At 40.6% G+C, this 22,407-nt stretch overlaps 2 protein-coding genes across 3 annotated transcripts in view; one reads left to right on the top strand and one right to left on the bottom strand.

Moving 5' to 3' along the window:
• nbeab (neurobeachin b) overlaps positions 1-22,407 on the bottom strand; it is a 212,246-nt gene that overhangs the window by 34,605 nt on the left and 155,234 nt on the right. For both annotated transcript variants that reach the window (XM_062419729.1, XM_062419730.1), the window contains 3 exons: positions 1,452-1,569; positions 1,265-1,367; positions 363-478 (listed from right to left, as the gene is read on the bottom strand). In XM_062419729.1, coding sequence (XP_062275713.1) covers positions 363-478; positions 1,265-1,367; positions 1,452-1,569 — 337 coding nt within the window. The remainder of the gene's footprint in view (positions 1-362; positions 479-1,264; positions 1,368-1,451; positions 1,570-22,407) is intronic.
• mab21l1 (mab-21-like 1) lies at positions 20,572-21,651 on the top strand. Its single transcript, XM_062419760.1, has one exon. The coding sequence runs from the start codon at positions 20,572-20,574 to the stop codon at positions 21,649-21,651; it is 1,080 nt and encodes a 359-aa protein (XP_062275744.1).

The following is a 22,407-nucleotide window of genomic DNA, read 5'->3' as shown; positions in this document are numbered from 1 at the left end:
TTGAGGACCACTTAAGGATACGATGGATTCTTAAATAAATAGGACATACCTGAGAACTCCTATAGTATGTTTCCAGTGCCACTGACACATAAAGTTTATTAATCATGATTGCTAAACCTAAAGTCATGAGACTCTAATAGGGAAGATGTTCACATAGATAATAGTTTAAAACATAACACTTTCAGCACTTGTAAATTTTGCCTGCATAAGGAAGAAAAACAAACCAGAATCTATCTATTTAACTGATGGGTGTAAAAAAAAACCCTGAATATATTACTTCTGTAGCTTCATTTTTTTTCCAAATCATAAGCATAGAGTTTCACTTGGGATGTACAGGTTTGTACATCATTAGGAAGCCTTACCTGATATAGTGTTGAGAAACATGAGGTACTCAAAGTTAGATATCTCTCTCCTCTGCCAGCGCTGGGTCATGTTTGAGGATTTAAAAAGCTGCCGGGGGGTGGCCAGGGAGATGCGCCTGGAAAAACATTTAAACTTTAAGTCAGACAACAGACGGTTGGTTTTTAGTTATGGACATTTTCAAACTTATATTTGTAAAATGTTAAAGCCAAAGAGCACTTACAGTACTGTATATGAAGCTGAGCTTAAATTCTAAGGATTGGCTACATCACAGTAAAGTGGGACATGAATGATGACATTTAATAGATGATAACCAACTCTATGTTTAGCACTTCAGTTTTATAATGAACACACTGAGACGAAGAGCATACATAAAACATTTCAACCTGCAATCTAAGAAAGCATACAATGCAGTGGTTTTCACAGTTACATCATTTTGATTCCAGTAGCTTAAATGAGCTAGGTCCAATTAAAGTACCCTTAAATGATACAGTTAATTAAGTGCTAATTCAGGGAGGTTTGCCTTATACTCCACTTGTATTCCACTTAATTAATGTAAGACTGAAGGAAACACTCTTGCTTCGTAGCTGTGTATAAATAGGCCTGTTATCATTGTGAATCTGGGGTTTTCTCTGTCTGCAGTGGCCTGGCTGCAGCCCTGCTGTATAGAGTCTTCTGTCAGAGAATTAGGTCAGTTCAGTCAGGGTCAGTGCACATTCACTTCAATGACGGGAGCAATGGGACTTCAAATGACTGCTACAGGCCAAACTGCACAGACGCTCCAACACACAAAACAGAAGATGTAACGTAGGCAACGAAGGCAACGAAGGGATGAAACTAGAAATAGCTGTTCTGTGTTCTGTTAGTTTTATTCTGGCATTACTTCTGAGAGAGTGTGACCCACCTAGCTTGTGGGAGCCCGTAGCTGGTTCCCACTCCAACTCGAGGAAGGCTGTAGACCACTTTCTTTACTGTAGCCTGGTCAGGAAAGTTGAACAGGACTGATGCTGTGAACAGTGAGACACATTACTTAATGATGGGTAAAGGAAAAAAACTTGACTTCTAAAAACTGTAATTGGCACTTCACCTACTTCTGTTTGCCATAAAGACCTCCATTGCGGTGTTCTGAAGGAGGTACCGTCTTGCAAAGACTGCCCGGATCTCACTGAACATCCACTTTCCGTGTAAGCCTTCAGTGTATGCTAAGACCTATAAGATAGAAGAGGAGGACAGAAAAATCAGGATAAACTTAATAAAGATTTTTTGAGTTCTCATAGCAGGAAATACTAATGAAATGCAAGAAAATTGATGACAGCTCTGATTTAAGTGTCCCAATAAGCCGTGACAGTGTGACAGTGAGCCAGCATGCACACCTGTGCTTTTCTGACTTTCACGTGTCAAAATGTCCTCTGTGAAATATTTAAATGGGGCAAGTTCTTATATTATTATTTAAGTTATTTGTATTGATGTAAACTTAGCCACTGCTTTGCTTTGATGCATTCACAAAAACATTAGATGAGTCAACTCTGTTTTGAGTAAAATCCTACGAAGGAGAGATCAGTGTTTGAAATGTATTCACTGCCTTGCTATTAAAAGTTGGCAGCTGCTGTGCCTTTTAGTATTTCTTAAAAACAAAGACAATAGCTAATGAAAGATACTCAGTCTTTTAAAAAGTACTCTCATATAGTTATTCTGAATAAAACTTCCTACTGCCAGTCGCTGAGTATCTTAATATAGCTGTCTTGTTAACAGTGGCTGGAGATGGAAAAGTATTGTAGTTCACTCTTGTGGGAATTCAACCTGCTGCTCACAAGCTAATTTACTCTAACCATTATGGTACTCAAATGACCTTTTTCATAATTATTTCATGAGTTGTATTCAAAATTAAACTCCTTAATTCCATTGTAACAAAGCATTTGTGAGGCATTAAATGATATCTCAAGGCACTTTTCTACACAATGTGAAGCTTTCACACTTGTTCAGTTGGTCTACAGTAAAGGTAAGTGGTCAAAAAACGATCCCCTGGGTCAGTGACACATAAATAATCAATAAAAACCATCATACCAAGGAGAGGAGAGGGCAGACAAAGGATCATTAGTGTATGCAGCACCACTGGGACTGCAGGACCACGCACAGAAAACCACGACAGTTGTTCTGACAGGTGAGAATGGTCCCCTCACACACCTTCCCCCCCCCCCCCCCCCTCCATCTCACTTCCCTCTGACTGAACAATTTTGTCCAACAGTATGAGCCGCAGAGCAACCTCATCAACTCCCAAGGTTATAATCACACATAGGTTCAGTGCAGAGAGTGTGTGAGGGAGAATAAAGATATAGCAGAGCAGTAAGGGGGTGAGGCCCTACAGTACCATTAGTGTGTGTGTGTGTGTGTGTGTGTGTGTGTGTGTGTGTGTGTGTGTGTGGATGTCTGTATGTGTATGGGGGGGTGATTGAGGTGAAGTAAGCAGGGAGGGAGGGAAGCAGAATGAGATGTTCAGCTGGGTTAGGCCTGATGCTAATGCTCATTTAAAATAGTGACAGGCTGGAGGAGTGCAGCGTGAGCCGGGCTGCCTTAATTTCTCCCTGGAATAGCTCATGCCCGACCTCCATGCCACATCCAAAATCTCTGGAGCTCAATTAAAATTGGATTAGGTGGAGATACTGGATGTGCAGCACAACATCTCTGGTGCTCTCCTCCCAGTAATGCCCCTGCTTGACACCTCTGCAACCCCCAACTCAAACAGTTGTCATAGAGACAGCATAGCCCAGAGGATGCAGTGTGCTGACTAGAGGGGGGGATAGAGAGGAGGGGAGGTTAGGTGGAGGGTTAGCTATAGCTGCAAATGCACTGCTGAGGGCCAACAGCAGCTCACTAGTAGTCAGGGTAGCTTTTATCCCCCGCCTGCTCTGCAACCAGATGTTCTAGATGTGTCTTCTGAGTGCAATGCTGAAAGGCAAGTCATACAAATATTCATCATGGGAAGGCTACAACGTCTTACTCCATCAATGCACTAGTGAGCTGTTATTTGAATACATATTAAGTTATTTCAATGTCTCTGAATGGTTTGTCATTTTCTGCACAGTCTCTGCTCATTTTATTTTATGTTTGTAATTTAACAATGTCATAAATTTGCCGCCTGAATTTTCCATTTGGTATTATCCATTAGAAATGGTAACATACCAATAAAAACCCACCAAGTCATAAACCAAGCAGTTTACGCTGTTTTCTCAAACACCCCACTGCCCATTGTTAAGAATTAAAAATGCATCATTGCGGCAAAAACAAGTTAGCTCTAAAGTGATCGTCAGTAAACTAATATTTTAGCACTGGCTGTTTCTAGTTACCCAGCTTAAGTGAAGTTTTTTGCTGCTGTGACAAAGTGCAGGCCAAAGGCTTAGCTGTCAACAAAAGAGAGGCTAAAGAGGAGAAAAAAGAGCTGATTTCAAACAGCCCAGATCAAAAAATTTGTCATAACAACAAAGCTTTAGTCTAAACCAACACACAGGGGCCCCTGTAGACTTGGAGATTTGACAAAGCCCAGCCCTCATTTTTGGAGGCCCAGCTGTAAAAAATGCCATTTAATGAACCTGTCTGCTGAAGCTGTCCCCTGCCTGTCAGAGGTGTCAGCCAGTGACAAGCGCTGGGGACGGCCGCCTCCAGTCACAGACAGGCCTGCCAGCTGGAGACTTCGGCCCCAATCTAATCACGCCACCAGAAAGGGACCGGCGCTCTGCTCTTGGTCTGTCACGCTCAGGGCTGGGGGAGCAGCGAGGGGGGCGATGGAGGGGTCTGCTGTGGCCGACAAGCGCAGCCTTTTGTTTCCACACAGGGTCCTCCATGCAGGCTCATTAGGAGCCAGAGGCGCATGCGCTGCTCTGCCAGCTGCAGGGAGATATACCTCTCCAGCATAATAGCCATAATGCAATTTAACGTCTCTGTCCTTTCTTTCCTTTATTCCCCTTCTCTTCTTTCCCAGATTTGACAGAGGGCAGGCTGCATTCTGCCTGTATAACATCACAGGCGGAAAATGTAAAATATTGTGACAGATGAGATGAGGAGAGGCACAGGTGACACCAGTGTTTAGACTGAAACTCATATATAATAATGTGCAGATGCTCAAAGGAGCACATCATACTTTAAAGTGATAGGAAACCACTTCATGCATGGAAATGGATTCTAATCATATCTGACGTCCGAATAGCTTTAACTGCACATTGGCTGAGACACTATGACAGACGATATTAATAAATCTAACGAAGAATTTTCTCTAAAACCTGATGCAATTTTCTCCTATATGGAACTGTACAATCCCTGCATTGCGTTTATACCAAAATAGGAGAATAATATAATTCAGTGAGACCTCCAAGCCAGCATGACTGATATATTTATATGAGACTGTAGAGCACTCTGACATCCTGGTATCACAGCACCTCCGCTGCATTCTTCTCAGATTTGTCTAATAGGCTTCCACTATAAAGCCTCACAACTGCATAGTCCCAGGCGGCCAGAGAGAACAGTGAAGTGAAAGAATAAGGGGAGGATACGAGAGGCCGTTTCATTTTGAGTGATATGACTACTCCCCCAGGAGCAAGTGGGATGGATTTCACACATGGCAATTTGGAGGATCAGCACACACTGCGTATACTGTATTCAATGGCTGACCCCAGGCAATATGGGCCAAATCTGTGAAGAGGTTGAGCAGTCAGAGAAGGCAAGGAGAAAGCATAAAACCTGGTAACAGTGAGAACAGAGAGCAATTCTTGGTTGAATAGGAGAGCATCATTGGCCATTGACACAATGTTAGACTGGGTCACCAAAAATTGAATTATGAGCATATTTGAAATAAAAAACACATACGAGGCTAAATCAGAACATGTATGTTTAACACCATAATATAAAAAAAAAAAAACACAACAACTTAAAGAGATAATTCACAGAAATTCCAACATAATGTATTCCTCACTTATCTAGTGCTACCATATCTACACATGCAGGAGTTTGTCCAAATTTTGAGTTATATGTCTTTTTCAGCCTCCACCCTAAAACAATGGAGGTTAATAGAATTGAATTCTTGTGCTCACAGAAATGAAAAATTAGATCTTATAAAAATCAAAAGTACATTGGCATTTTTTCTGGAAGGCAATGTTGCTGTTGATTTTTTTTTTAAATTGGCTAAATACCACTAAAACTAAAGGACAACATTTTTATTTTTATAATTTGGGTCATTTACTTTTTTAACAAAAAAAAAGCACATAATTTTGCATCAAAATGACTCAGGTGTCAGGTGTTCAACACACTGTGAAGTTATACTAATACTGGCACATTTAACTTTATAAAGCCACACAGACAGAAATCTTGGTCGTATGACCACGACGTGCCCAAATCCACACTTAAACTTTTCATTTGAATCCCCTTTACATCCTGCCAAGATTTATAACGTCTGCCTGAGCATCAAAGCATGTTTCTCATCTGATCCTTCCTTATGTGACAACTGTTACGAAGTGTAGAAATACAAAACTGTGAAAGATTATTAAAAAAAAAAAAAAAAATCAGTATTCCACTTCCACTCTCTGCGAGGCCCATATCTCAACTTCAATAAAGTAGCAGGCTCCTAATGCAGGTATTGGGGGAAAACAAGATACAGATTTGCATAATCAGTGTCACTATACATTTGGGTGGTAGCTGGAGTGTGGCAAGATGACACAGCTCGGGTGCTCTGGCAAGACCAGTGGGATAAAGGAGATGAATATGCATTAAATATGCTGGCAGTTCACTGCCCCAAATGTCCAGCCAAGTTTGTCAATAACATTTATGTCAGGGATGGTATTTCACGCACATTAGCAGGCCCTGCAGCGCTGTCTACAACACTGCTATGGTAGGACAGGTGGGAGGAGCCATTATCCTGGTATGCAATTTCTTCTTAAAAACTCAAGCTCTTTACACATTTTATGTGTGGATGTTAAAATATAAAGTCTCAAGAAATGCAATGAAAAAAGAATCCAAACAGTTTGTCATATTTCTCTAGTGATGAGGTTTGGATGAAGTTTGGCATCAAGCCAGTTGAGTTTGTGGTTGTTGCAAACAATCCAAGAACAGAATGCATTTCTTTCATGATCTTACTGCTATTAGTGGGAACATGTAGAAATATATAATTAATATATTATTATAAGAGCACAGTTTATGTCGTTTTTGTATTTAATTCACACAGACATTCACACTGCCCTCTTTCAGACTTGTAGGTGGATGCACTTTTCTTCACACTCTCATCCTTCACATCTAGTAAAGATAAACAACACTGAACAGCAGTGAAGTTACTGCCTATGTACAACATTGTCACACAGGCTCCTGTTGTAAGCAACTCTTACCAAACACAATATAAAGTAACCTTTAAAAAGCGATGGCAAACATACATTAGAATGAATACAGTAGGTGGAAAAAATCATGTGAAAACTGCATCTCCAAGTCCATCACCACAAATTACAGGTGGATTATATCCCTGTTTGATCATTTCAATTTAATTCAAAACACACGGTTCCCATTTGTCTCTCAGTTAATCAGTGTTTGGCAGATGTTTTCAAGAGACTGTCTTGACGTATTAAATAATGATACCTGATGGTTTAAAATCGCTGCTCCCACAGTTTGGGAACGGATAACTTGGCCTCTTCCACATATGTCCTGTGTTTTTGAAATCTATCATAGTTGAGATTTTACACCTCTTTCAAGGTTGAGAAAATCTACAAATTATCATTTAAACTAATAATATTAAATTTTGTAGCAGCATTGATCATCGTGAATAAGACGTCCTTTTCCATGAAGTGTATGCATTTTTTTTGCCTCCTTTTAAGTATAAACATTATGAAGCCTACGCTGGTGTGGTAGCAAGTACATCAACATCAGACAAATGTGGGTGTGTGTGTGTGTAAAAAAGGGACACAATAAACATATGAACATGCTCAAGTACTGACCCACCCACAGCCACATCCACACACATACATAAACACACTTAGTGAGCACATCATCCAGATAAACAGCTTGGGATGCCTTTACTGAGGAGCTTGAGAGAAGGGATGCAGTCATTTGGTATGGGGTCTTTTCAGCAAGCTTTTCCTAATGGGACTTTTTCAGGGACTTGTCAGCCTTAAGATGACTGAAATCTTCCTGGCCTGGGTACCAGCTTCCTCTGGCTGCCACTGAGAGTGCCAAGCTGATCGCTTTAAATCCCACTTTTCTTTTTCTTTTTTTTTTTTTCTCTGGTGTGTGGGAGGGATAAGGGTTCAGAGCAAGACAGTGAAGAAGAGAAAGAACGAGACAAGGATGAAGAGGCGGAGAGACAGAGGAGGAGAGGGACAGAAAGAGCAAGTGGTTAGACGGGAGGGCCTGATGAGCAATGAGCGCCTCACTCGTCCTCAATTAATCTTGTCTCTCTACCTTTGCTTAGGCGCTTCCCTCAGCACCAAGGTAATAACGACACCCTCATCCATTATCCTTTTATCCCTGTTATTCACTGGGAATTGCTTAATAATATGTTACAGATTTGTCCCCCTTCATATAATTCTTTCTGTCATTCGCAGTATATCATCTGAAAAACACGCAGCCCCCTTTCTGCTGGACGCACTTTGAGGATTATCGTGGGTGACACCTTCGTGATGCAGCCAGAATCTGGAGTATCATTTTTTCAGGCATAAAGTGGAATTACCCTGACTTATCTGTCATTGCCAAAAGCACAACAAGCCATTCAGGGCCAAAGCAAAGGTGGAACTGGTTCTTATCGGCTTCTCCGAACGAGGGGGCTTGTAAATTTATGCTAATGAGGGCCTTTTGTCATCCAGGCTCACCCCTTGGGGCTGAACAGTGCTTGCAAGGGGTGATAATCTGGCTGTTGAGTGCACTAGATAATTTGTACTTTATACTCATGTAATTATATAGTTTAAATCTTTTTACCAGTGCTAATCCTGTGGCACGAGGAAGTGTCTTAACCATGTCTATGGTTCTTAGAGGCGCTAGTTAACGTGCATCTGACTCTCTCTCATAAAATCACGTAGGAGGAGGAGTGCAACACTGATATAATTACTCTGACTTTCTGTAGACCGTGCTATGAATCCTCATATCATTTTGATTCACCTTAGCAGGCAGGCAGAAAGCCAAGCTAGAGGCCTGGGGCTACGGGAGACAACTCGGAAAATGGTGAAAACAAGCAGAGCTGAAAGAGCCCTTCCCATTTTTGTCAGAAGAGAAAGATAGAGGATACTGGGAAAATGGACTGAAATTAGTAAAAAATAAGTGTAGTAGGGCAGCTTTGCGCAGCTTTTGAGGTCTCTCTATTGTCCAGTGGGAATCCAGGCCATCTTGTGTGCCTGCCAAAGCCGACAGCCTCTGACAAGCTGCTTGGCGAGCTGTAATTTGACTAATTACATTGGATTAGACCATATTAATGCAAGCTGTTTTCTCCAGGGTCACTGACCCACCCAGTGTGTCTCTCGCTAGTTTCCCCTTATTTGGTGTAAACAAAAGACAACTAAATAAGGTAGACTCTGTGTGTTTCTTGAAATTATAAAAAAATGAACATGCATCTACTGTATATCACTGACATTATTTTTTATAATGGGAGAAAAAGTGTTGCAAGGCATCCACAGCGCAGAAAGCTGTGACATACAGCCGGTACTTTCCTGAAGCATATCACATTGATAATAATCTAAATCTCTCTGCAGGAAAAGAAAGGCACAATAGTGACTTTTATGGTTCTCACAGAAGTTTCAGAGTTCACAAAATAGTTTTTTTACACAGACAGATGGGGGATATGTTTCCACAGGCTGACAACAACAGCACAGAACTTAATTTTATCTTTTATCTCAACAAAATATCAGGATGAAATCTGAGTAATGAGGCAGTGCTTTTATGTGTGGTTTGGTCGCACAGATGTTTTTTCTTCTAATGAGGAAATGGTGTGTTGAAATCCATGATTGATATAAATGATGAAAGACACATTATTTGATCTGCTTTAATATGAGCAGATACACTCAGAAAACCCAGAAAGAATGCTTATTTGTCAGAAGAAGGAGGGAAACCTACACTCATTTGCATTTGCAAAAAATCACAATGAAAGGGGGGGAAATGAGCCATAGAATGTGTGTGTTTTAATACAAGTGCTCTCCCAATTGTACCAAATCAATTTGAGTTTCACACAATGGAGAGGCAGCTTCGCTGTTTGTATGTGCTCCTCTGCCTTGAACACGGTGTAATAATAGTCTTAAACCCGGCGTTATAAAGACAGAATACCAAAGAGGCTTACAGCCTTGGTTTCATGAAACATTTAGGCAAAAGTTCCAAGGGCTGAGGATGATGAAAGAAGGTAAGCTTGAAAATGGGCTTCTGGGATCCACAGCCCTTATTGTACAGAAGTCACATCAAATTAATACTGAGGGCCATTTGCAGCCTTTCTTCTTCTGAGCTTTTCAGAACGGATTAAGCTATGAAAACTCAGAAATTACTAAAGCACCTATTAGGCATTATGCTCACCCTTTCTTCTCTTTCCCTTTGAAAGTCATTGAATGTGCTTCACTTCTCTCATACTTAAATTCACAAGTTGTTTGCAATACATCATTTTATAAAATGTGTCATATAGAATGTACGGTTTCCACTTGCACACTAGGAAACCCATATCCACAATTTTCAAATAAATATTTACCCACAAACACATTTAACACTATTTGCAATGTTGCCACATAACCATTCAGCATTTTGTGAATATACATATTAATGTTAAACATTGTATAAGCATGTTACTTGTTAATGTTAATAAAACTATGTCGCAGGATTTTTTAGATTACTGCTTGTAGTTAAGTGTGATGCAGGCCAATGTTCGGGCGTAAAGAGCCAGTTTCTGGGGCTCTCTCAAGCTCTCCGCATCCTTCTTTGCTTTCTCTATGCCTCTTCAAAGAAGCGCAGGGAGTGCATGAATTGTAATTATGGCTCCTAACAGGATTCAAGAGGGCCCAAACGATGGCACTTGAGAAACAGGTCGTGTGGAGTTAAACGGCTGTCAGGCACTCAAAGCTCCCCAGCATGTGAACAAACCCACAAAGGCTGGACGTGTCCACTTCTAGGGCCCTCCTACCCACTTTCCCTCACATAGAGAGAGATTAAAGATTAACTAAGACCCCTTTAAAGACCCATATAGCCTTTCTGCATTTAACAAATTACATTTTTCAAGATGTGTCACAGTTTTCAAGGTAAGATACTGGACTTGAAAATGAGGACAAGAAATGCATGATTTTGACTTGAATCCAATCAATGAACACTCATATACTGAAGTTATAAGAAATATAAATGCTTGGCAAAATTCAGGGCAAATGTGAAAACACCAGTGCAACACGTGAGGAGGAAGCAGAGGCCTGTGAGAGATCAGGTAATTGGTACCACCTGAAAAACCAATCTAACCACAGTGTCAGATTATCTCCGGACCTCGCCTTCAGAATAACCAAAAAGATCATCTGTGCTCCCCAGACACTTTCAATGACTCTCCGGGGCACAAGACCCCTCACTACACATTAAAGAGTCCAGCCCTCAGTCAGGCCCTATCCAACTTCAGCCCCATCGTACTTCCCAAAAGCATCCAAAAGAAACCAACCTGCAGCGTGAAGTCCCTATGCATGACCCTTATTAAACCCTTAATTGGATTGAGAGCCTCTAAGAAAAAAAATTCAACATTGTTCATTCAGCTGAGATTTTCTTTAGCATTCCTTCCAGTAGTTTGCCACTTCAACAATAACATTCAAAATCAAGTGACTGAAAACTTTTTTACCCTTTCAAAACACAACCAGATTTTCAAAAAATGGGAGTTCAGGCAAAACCTTTTTCACCTTGTTTTTTTTTATAAGGCAAAGCAGTATTTGATTTTCACAGGGTGCAAGTGACAGGCTGAAACAAAGCCCAGCGCAGGCCATTGTGTAGCCTTTCAATGTTGTAATGGTCTTAAAACGGCTACAAGCAGGGATCTATTCAGTGGTGACCAGGCTGCTCAGCTCTTTTCTCCATATCCAAGACAAACTCTGAACTAAGCGGGAACTCTGAGGTCAGCTGATGAGAGAAAAGTGAGTTCACTCATAACCACAATCTCAGACTATCAATGCCTGTAGAAGTTCTCAACACATTTACACTAATTATATAGAATAAATAGCGCCATAACAACAACATCAATCAAGTTCATTACGGAAAATAACATAATGACAATAATTATAATAATATCTCATTAAGAAAGAGAATGAGAGACAGGGGAGAATTAATAGCAGACAGGTGTACAACACACCACAATTATGGAACCTGAAATTAGTTCATTGCCTCAAGGCAAACAGAAGAGAAAGGGAAGGTTGTAAGGGAGGGAGGGAGGGAGGGTGAGGGTGTGTGTGTGTGTGTGTGTGTGTGTGTGTGTGTGTGTGTGTGTGTGTGTGTGTGTGTGTGTGTGTGTGTGTGGTGGGGGGCTGGTTTCAGGACTGGAAGTGAGACTGATAGAGAGAGGCTCACTGACAAAAAAAGGAATTGCAAATAAGCAAACAAAAATGTCTTAAATGTGTAAATTAGGGAGAAAAATAAGAGGGAAAAGCAGCTTTTCCCTGCAGACTGGTGCCTTAGATGAGAAGGGAGCAGCGAAACGTGATCAAGGGGAGCCGTGGAGCGGTGCGGCAGGCGTCAAGATGAGCACTCAGCCAGCGAGTGGCAGCTTCTCCTTTTCCAGTCAATCATTCATTACAGAGCCAAGTGCTGTGGAGGAGTGCCTCCTCTTTTTGACCTATCATATTACTGCCTCTGTAAACTCCTAATCCCCCCTTCGTTAGATGGTGTCAACAGCCGACATGCTCTCACCCTGGCGCTGCACTCCCTGCTCAGGCACCTCCCAAGCCCTGCCAAGACCACAGAGTTTACACTCTAATAAAATCGTTTGAAATTTAACAAGGTAGAATGGTACAACTTTATCCATCTTTCTGGTGCTTTCATCCACCTTTTGGGCTGGTTTGTTTTGTCTTTCATTAGAAAGACATTCAGAGAATTCACTTGCTAACTAGTTAACTTTTTCTTGTTTGTTTCATCAATTGCATCCTCCCAGTTCATGGTAAGCAATACTAAGAAAGTCTGACTTTAGCTCTTCGATCTTTCACAGCCCGGTTGTTTTCGCCTCGGGGCTGTTCCTGAGCAGGTGAAAGCCTGGAGGCAGGAACCTGCACATCAGCACTTCTTCGTCCATCATGACTCTTTCATAGGGAGCCCATCTCTGGTGCTTCTCTAATAGAGCCCAGTGAGATGACTACTATAATGAGTCCAACAGATGAAAGCCCAGCAGGACAAAACAACTTTCAGATACATCTCCAAACACACACGCCAGGACTAGCACCAATCAGGGACTCGCTGTGGGAATGTTATTTAGGTTAACAAAAGAATCAGATGCAGGCTGGATAAAAAGGAAACCAGATGAATCCTCTGTGTTTTGGCAGAAGTCCAGAAAAGGAGTTTTGGGGTGAGTGAGTATGACATGCTGATCAAAAACAGCAAACAATCCAGCAATCAAGTTCATCATAGGCATGTGCAACATATCACATACTCCACTGTCCTTCACTCAAATGCATTAGTGCACAGACCCCGCCTTCACTCTCTCTCTCTCTCACACACACACACACACACACACACACACACACACACACACACACACACACACACACACACACACACACACACACACACACACACACACACACACACACACACACACACACACACACACACACACACACACAAAGAACCAGTGTGTGAATGGGTTTAGGTAGGGTCCCAATTTAAGCTGACAGATACCAGATAGTAGATACTCAAGGAAATGACAGCTCTGATTTAGGATGGTCCTGATTTTAGCTGAATGTGACACTGTCACAACAAAACTATTACACATGAGTGAAGCCCAGCAAAGTTAATGTACTTCATTGCATAATGACATATAGCACACAAGGCAGTGTGTGAGGATCTTAAAATATCTTACCTTATTGGGAAATATATATGTAAATTTGTGAGATAAACTTTGTCACGCTGGAGACACACCTACCACATAACACGGTTTAAAGGATGTTAATTACCGTATAAAATAAGCAATTGGCATCCTGCCCCATATGTCCCACTTTTTCAGTGAGGAAGATGGAAATGGAGGAGGGGTAGATTTGATTGTGACATGCTCTCCGTCTGTGCCCCAAACTGTGTGGCTTTGCCAGTAACAGGCTAATATTCAGCACAGCTCACCATCACCAGAACTAATGAAAGTAGACAAAATGTCTCTGCTGCCATCTTTGTCTAGCATCCGCTCAGGGTGAGCCTTCCTCTTTCCCTCCTTTCCTTTTCACCTCCCCTCTTTCCCCTCGCAGTTGAAGGGATGGTGACAGCGGCATAAAATGGTGGCGAGCAAATGTGCCTTCCATGTGGCAGCAGTGGTGGGGTTGACAGGCCAGGCTGAGGCCAGCACTATCAGCAGTGTGTGGCTGTTGCTCTGAACAAGCTGGACGGTCGCCATGGAGGAACAAGGCCGAGCAGAAACAGCCCACCCATCCGCAACACAAAACTGCCAGTTCTTTGATAAATAATAACTTAGTTGTGTAGGGTGGCTTATTAATAACTGACTGCACATCATCCTGCTATTCCTAATTGGCAGTGTCAGATGTTTTAATGAGCAGAACTACATTCAGAAATCCTTTCTAGATAACAGCGATTCTTATTATAACACTTAAACCAATGTTCTATTGTACTAGACATAAATATCACATACAACTTTAAGATGTTTCTAAGCTTCCTGTGCAAACTATAAAGTGCCCTGAGATAAACTTTGTGGGTTATATAAATACAATTCAGTTGATTAAACTTGAAATATTAAATATAAAACACTTGAATGTCTCTTAAAATATATCCAGCCATACATAAAACTGCTGAACAAAGCAAACTCCCTTCATTCTGCAATATGTGGTTGAGTCATTCAGGGTGTTGTTAGTTAACCCTGAGCTCTGAGGATGATAAAGCAAAGGCATAAATCACAGAGTGAAACAAGGCAGACTCCAGCGATCCCTTAATGGAAATTATCTGTCAATATGCTGGAGTCAATTCACACGTGTCAGCTGGGCTCAGCACACAATGGGCCAGCCAACTTATGAACTCCCAGCACCACTCCACCAAGTCCATAAAACAACTGGCAACGCCACTGGGGAGCACCCCGAGACACCACCCTCTTGCACAGACCACCAGATGACACAGATGGGGCAAAACCAAACAAAGACGAGACTCCCTTTGTACAAAGAGGGACCCCTTTCAAAAGCCATTCATGCAACAAATTGGGGAAATCTGGCCATGCAACACTCTGAGTTTGCTCTTTTATTAGCATGAGCCTTACGTCACAGTAAGTGAAATCAGATTTATGACTCTTTGCTACAAAGGTGGTTAAAATCGAGCGCACTTTTAACGACACAAAAAAGTTTTTTAAAGCCATGTTAACCAAGAATGGTTAAGCTACGTTATCCCTGAACAGCCTGTTATTTTGTGCACAAGGCCATTTACACTTTTTACTACACATGCATCAACTACACTAAGCTAATGAGGAAAACTACACACGAGGACAAAGCTGATCAGAGATTACATGTCCAGAGTTGATGGACTGTTGGGCTAAATATAATAATAATGATAATAATAATAATAATAATAATGATAATAATAATAATAAAATAAAATAAAAATAATAATAATAATATCATTTAGATACAGTCTATTTTATGGTAGCTCTAAACAGCATCAAGCCTTAGTACTTTCAAAGTCAACCCATCAGGTTGGGAGGTTTGTTTCCATGTAGGTCATTAAATATGTGCACACAAGCTTTCTCTTATTAGGCCCTCTGCATTTTCCTTCTCTTGTGCTTGTTCTCAGCTGCACGCCCGTGCTGCTGCAGCAATCTGCATAGAGAGACATTTGTCATCATTAGCCCTGCTCTGACAGTTGGCACCCAGCACCTCAGATCTCTAGGACTGGCAATTATGAACCCTTCATCCCTTATTTAGGCAACATCACCTAATTTTATCACAGGCCTCACCAGCAGCATTTGATTACCAATAGCTTCAAACATAGAATATGCCTCCGACTCTTTTATTCCTTTTGTTTTGTGGTTTAATGTACTACCACTCTTAGACCAGATGACATATGGGGAAGCACTGTGTTTAGTTAATCTGAGATGTGAAATTACTTATAAGACACATGGGCAGCAGAGAACTGTAGAAGAGCATCATGGGGTCAGTGGGCAGATGATTACAGCGCCCACCTCTACATGGTAGACATCTCGCAGACATTAAGATTAATCACACTGCTACTGCCTGAATTGTTGCCTTCTATGAGAGACAAGGAGGAAAACAGATGCACAGTTTCCCTTGAAAAAAATGAAATAAAATGAAAATGAATCAAGAGTAGCGTGCTGCATGTTTAAACAAACGGGTCAATTCTTTGAGAACAATCTAAGCTCTACCATTTGTAGAACACAGGAAAAAAATATGCTGAATAAAGTAATAATAAACCGTCTGCAATCCCACTTCAGTCTCTAACACACACAATGTTTAGCATTGTCATGTACAACAAAATACATTGCTAAACTGTGTGCTAATGAAACAAGTAGAAATCACTACGCCAGCACTTTCACTGCATCCAACTGCCAATTGTAGAACCTGTGCAGAAAAAAAAGGTGCACTGAACACTATCGCCTAAGCCAGTTTTTCTTTCTGTGAAGCAAACCAGACATTTTCTGGATCGTTATTTTGGCAAACAAAACTGAGTTCTATTCATGCTAAATTCATGCAAATACATGCATGTAATTTATCACAAGGCTGACAAGCGTACCATATTGTGGAGGGGAGGGGTGAAGGGCCAAATGAAGCTGAGACAATCAATTAAGTTTCATAATTTACACTTTTCTCTACCTTTCTGTTTTCTGAAAATTTGTATCACGCTGATAAGATTGGTGTTTGGAGTGCGTATATCTCGTCAATCTGGATCCCAGTGAACAGAGCCTGTTGAGTTGATCACTAGAGGGGCTCTAAGAGCCTCTGGCTATGTGGACCAGCTTCCTGACTTCTCCAAAGGAGACTGCTAATACACAGTGGAGAGAAAAACAAATGAATGGACACAATCCAAAGGGGGTCCAAAAATTAGTTGGCCTCCTACAGAGACACCATATTGCTTGGAATAATAATGTTCTGTTATTAAAAATCCCAATGACAATTTCATTTTGTCACAAATAAAATTATAGAAAATGTGTCAAAATGAGCGGCTCTCCCAAGAGATTAAACTATATTATTTCTCACAGATTGAAAGCCAGTGTTGATGTCACATCTCTGAAATGTCACTGCTTTAAATCTGATTTATACAGAAATATGTCATCCTATTAAGTCCCCTTTGACTAATCTGCACATTAGCTTGGGAGCTAGCTGGTAAACTCCCTTTATACGGGATCTAGTTTGAAATGATCTTTTTCCAAATGAAATGACCCCAGAAACATAGAGCAAAAGCATATGGCAGACCTTATTTGTTGTTGCGTAATAGGATTATTAAAATAATAGTATGTCATCTATAATTATGGTGCCAGTTAGATGACTGTTGGTTATAAAGGTCTTGATCCAGATTAAAATAAGCTAAAGGCTTACATCACATCATTGGGTATTTTGTTATTAGCAGTGGGGTAATACAGAAAATTGAAACTTAAAAGTAATGTACTGTTTTGAGACACTATATAAATGTTATATGTACAACCTTTTGTTTATAAAAATGTATAGGGTTCTGTTGGTTGAATGTGCCAATAAATGTACATTTTTGTAGAGCATGGCTTTTTTCTGTTTTTTTCCTCCCTCGAGACTCACTTTTAAATTTTTTCATATTATCTTTTATTAGACGCTTTACATATCATTTTGTACATAAAAATTCATCAGAGATAAATATCATTTGAATATAAATAAATATATGTATTAATAAAATACATAGACTGCCTATTACAAATGTATTACCCTTGAGAATAAGATAAAAAGTAAACCAAGATATATTTAATGAGATCGGCTACAGTCAGTGAAATATAATTTCAAGTCGCTCAAAGCACGAGCGGTGTCATCAAAGGGCGATTTCATCCATCAGACAAGTACCATTGACCCTGTGCCCGGCCATGTTAACAGGACTATCAGTCTTGCTAGAAGAAAAGAAAAAGAAAAATGGCGGAAAAAAATGAATAAGTGTAGAGGCATGCTCTGGAAACAAAGAGGCCTTCAAAACAGGGTCACATGCTCGTGCAAAATTAGGGGAAGCAGAAGTCATTGTATTGATTTACACAATCATGCATGCACTTTGCTGGGTCAGAAATAGGCCTGTGCTGGAATCGCAGCCCCATATATCACACTGGAGGGCCTCCAATAGCCTAGCGGGATGGCAAATGAAGCAACAAAGCTTGCAATGTTGTAATGGTAAAGATATGGGTAAGAGGATTGGATTGTCTTAGGCCAGACCTGACAACTGCTGGAGTCTTGGGACTGCAGAGCAGGTTGTGTTGCTGTGAGATCTTTGTAGCCACATGCTTTAGATTAAGAGGTGATAATCTCAATGCAAATCCTCTCCTTCTATCACGCAATTGATGGCCAAAGGCTGGAGCACAAACTCAAGAGGTGCAACTGGATTCGGAGGTATCTGACTTGGAGCAAGATAGCCTGAAAAGTTAGGCTAGTCTGGTTTCAATAAATGGCAAGTACCTGCTGGGCCACAGACAGTGGGAGAGAGTGAAAGAAAAGACTATCAAAGCCTGAGAGGGGAAGAGGCTTTTAGCTACCTCTCACCACATGAAAACCTTCCATAATATCCTCCATATCCTCCAAAAATATGTCAATAGGAATATATATTTACATTCATATTACTGTGAAACTTAATCACTACATGCGATGAGAAATTCAAAATAGATCTTATTTTATTATTTACTTTGAAGATGAACTATGAACCTCAATCATGGCCCAAAATGTGATTCATGAAAAAAAAAAAAAAAAAATACAATGCTACACCATCATTTCTGCCTGGTAACAGTGTGAAACTGTCAGTGGTGCTTGCCAAGAAGACAGGCTGTGATGATTATGGGAGTCACCTATCTATCAGGGTCCTTCCCGCATACAGCACCTCAGCTCAGATGCATCCATGTAGTCAGATTCAGAGCTGACGAGCAGCGGTTTGCCCTCATAATGTCTGGTCGTATGCAGTTCTGACTAGAACAGAGATGAGTGTAAATGCCTTTGTGTTCTTTACCTGATCCGTGCAGCATTATCTTTTTGAAGTCCTCTTCAAAGCATGCACTGTACCTTGTGAGATGGAGTGCCAGTGCAATGATGAGAGCCAGAGAGGGTTTAGTGTGAATGCAAGATCTCTTTATTGTGAATCACTGTCTGTACAAGAGAGGCATAGCTGTAACCTAGAACAACCCATCAATGCATCATAGGACTGTATATGAAATGATCAACCATGTATTAAAAGTCTTGAATTTTAGAATTATTAGCAATTGGTATTTTTATTTAGTATCTTTTTTAAAAATATTTAAACTATGTATTTTTAATCGGTATTGATGTTGTTACTATTACGGTCTTGTTGTTGAAATAAATATATTTAAAAAAATATATAAATAGATTGTAGAAAACCAATATAATAAGTAATGTTACCTTCATTTTTTAAAATCACTGATCTTTGTGAAAATAAAAGCAATAATACTTTTGACATTAGAACCATTTTCAATATAAAATAATACTGACAGAAGTACAGATCAATACATTAATACATCCACATGTTGAGAATTTGAAAACACTGCAATATATAGTATATTACATAGGTTCATATTAATTTTGTTCCAATTTTAAAAGTTGATAAAAAACATTTTTTAACTGTTAACTGTTCTAGGTATTTTATTATTTCTTACAATTTACATGAATTAAATGCGTGAGAATACAATCTGTTCCCGGATAGTATAGAAGAGCGACACAGATACGCCTACTGAACCCGCACATTAACACACAAGCTGCATATAAATTATCCAAAGCTTCACAGTCGCGTTAATTAATTTGTCAAATATACTCAATCTGAGGTTAGAGCGACAAACTTTTTCATGTTTCTAAAATAAGGCTGCTAGTTAATCAGACTATTCGATAGATTTAAATATATAAGATAACTACTTCATCAACAAAATCATGAACACTTTAATACATTAATAAATAATTAATAAACAAAACGCACAAATAAGACACACCTTATTTATAAAAATACAAATATATTTTGCGTAATAAAAAACTCCCTATATGACACTCTGGTTTTTATTCATCGGATGTGCCTTTCCTGGAAGAAATTGGATCCGGTCCAGTGGAGAAAAAGAAGGATATTTAAATAATTCGTCAAAAATATATGTTTTATTCTCCAAAGACATCACCAAAGACATTCTCAGCTCTAAACACACCTACTGTATCTTATATGATTCAATATAGCAAACTAAAAAAATGCTGGATAGTCCAAGAAAAAGCAACGTGAAGCAGTGAAAATTGTTTTTTTTTCCTCTCCAAAATGCGTAGGTTTACTTCCGCTCCTCGATATACTACAACTACCTGTACTTTTAACTTGTATATAACACCCGGGGATGAATTTGTTTTCGATAAACTGGGAAGTGGTGACGCATCGGACAGCGATTGGATATCTTGGTTTCAACTCCTCCCTTATAATAAAGAGTGTGTGTGTCTCCCTGTTGTAAAGCACAGCAACACCGGCCGCCTGCGTCAGGAGGGCACACTCCACTCTGCGCAATTACGCGGACTCTTAACTGGCACGGTGATCAGAGAAACACCAAAAGGCAATTTTCCCCCCTCGAAGAACACAGGGTTGATATGGACTTTTAATCAGACGATCCTGCTCATTTCAAGGACTAGCTTCGAGTACTTTAATGCAGTTTACGGTACAACAGCTGTGAATGTTATGATATGATTTTTACGCATGTGCTCTGAGCACAGCCTTGCATTGTTGTCTTACAAATAGACATTTATATTTTTTCTTTTTAAATTGCTTCTTTCTTCTCTAAAATTGGCTCCCGTACAAACAGCCGCGTTGGATCCCTCGGCTTATTGCGAGACTCCGGTGTATAACCCGGATCTCTGCCCTAATATGATAGCCGCTCAGGCAAAGTTGGTGTACCACCTCAACAAATACTACAACGAGAAATGTCAGTCTCGAAAAGCAGCCATCTCCAAGAGCATCCGGGAGGTGTGCAAGGTGGTATCGGATGTCCTGAAGGAGGTCGAGGTGCAGGAGCCCCGCTTCATCAGCTCTCTCAGCGAGATGGATAATCGTTTCGAGGGACTGGAGGTCATTTCACCCACCGAGTTTGAGGTTGTACTCTATCTGAATCAGATGGGAGTATTCAACTTTGTGGATGACGGGTCTCTCCCGGGCTGCGCCGTGCTCAAGCTCAGCGACGGCCGAAAGAGAAGCATGTCTCTCTGGGTTGAATTCATCACAGCCTCCGGTTACCTCTCTGCGCGCAAAATCCGCTCGAGATTTCAGACACTGGTAGCGCAGGCAGTGGACAAATGCAGCTACAGAGATGTTGTTAAAATGGTCGCTGATACGAGTGAGGTGAAGTTGCGCATTAGAGACAGATATGTGGTGCAAATCACGCCCGCGTTCAAGTGCACTGGGATCTGGCCACGAAGCGCTGCGCACTGGCCTCTCCCTCACATCCCATGGCCGGGACCTAACAGAGTGGCAGAAGTCAAAGCGGAAGGTTTCAATCTTTTATCCAAAGAGTGCTACTCGCTGAACGGCAAGCAGAGCTCAGCAGAGAGCGACGCCTGGGTCTTGCAGTTCGCCGAGGCCGAGAACCGGCTCCTCCTGGGTGGATGCAGGAAGAAATGCTTGTCAGTCCTCAAAGCTTTACGCGACCGTCACCTCGAACTGCCGGGGACACCTCTGAACAACTACCACATGAAAACTTTGGTTTCCTACGAGTGTGAGAAGCATCCCAGGGAGTCAGACTGGGATGAGAACTGTCTCGGCGACCGCCTGAACGGGATACTATTGCAGCTTATTTCGTGTTTGCAGTGCAGAAGGTGTCCGCATTATTTCCTGCCTAATTTAGACCTGTTTCAAGGAAAACCTCACTCTGCCCTAGAAAACGCAGCCAAACAGACTTGGCGACTGGCAAGAGAAATACTGACCAACCCCAAAAGCTTGGAGAAACTCTGAGGTAAAAAAAAAATATGTTAGTTCACCTCGTCTTACAAAATGTGGTTAAGAGGCCTAACAAGCTCAAAAACGGACAGAAAAAAATATCGCCAAACCAATTTGCAAAGTCTTGTGAAATGTGACTGTCCTCTGTTGTTGAATATGTTTTGGCCTAGCCTGTTTCAAGATTATTTGTATGACAGTTTGGTTCGCCACTATCCCCGTGCACCTTTTGGCGGTGTCAATATTTAGGAGCAAGTTTAAATTATTGGCTACCATTATAATCGAAAAGGCCACCTCAGCAGTGGATTATTTTTCTCTCCGTGCCACACGGTTGCCTAAATCCTAAATTTCCTTAAATGCTTTAAAATAAAGCCCCATGTGAAGCCTTTAAAAACACACATCTGTACATTTTATAGGCTACTGTAAATACATTCATAGATTGTGATTCCAGTGGTCTGAAATTGTGAATGTTGTTCTGTGACACGTAAATAGGATCCACCTGTTTAAATCTACTTCTGAATTTTTTCTTTATCTGGTAGAAACGTTATTAATTTATACTTGCATCAGTGGTAGTCTGATTCCTCTGTTTCAATGGACATTTTCTAATTTTTGAAAGTTTACATTTTGATGGTAGGCGTATAAGACATTTTGTTAAATTGAAAACATTCCATCACTTTACTTGAATTATTATTTAAAGTACTCGAACTTTTTTTTAGTTGTTGTTTTTTCTCTACCATGCTTAGGCCTACATGATAAAAAAGAAAAGAAAATGAT

Source organism: Scomber scombrus, chromosome 5 (assembly GCF_963691925.1).
Source record: "Scomber scombrus chromosome 5, fScoSco1.1, whole genome shotgun sequence".
Classification (NCBI taxonomy): domain Eukaryota; kingdom Metazoa; phylum Chordata; class Actinopteri; order Scombriformes; family Scombridae; genus Scomber; species Scomber scombrus.
The sequence above is the reverse complement of the archived record's forward strand: the minus strand, read 5'-3'. Positions and strand labels throughout refer to the sequence as shown.

Bases quoted from the DNA above. Each gene is read 5' to 3' on its own strand.
- mab21l1 (XM_062419760.1), top strand. From the start codon at position 20,572: ATGATAGCCGCTCAGGCAAAGTTGGTGTACCACCTCAACAAATACTAC.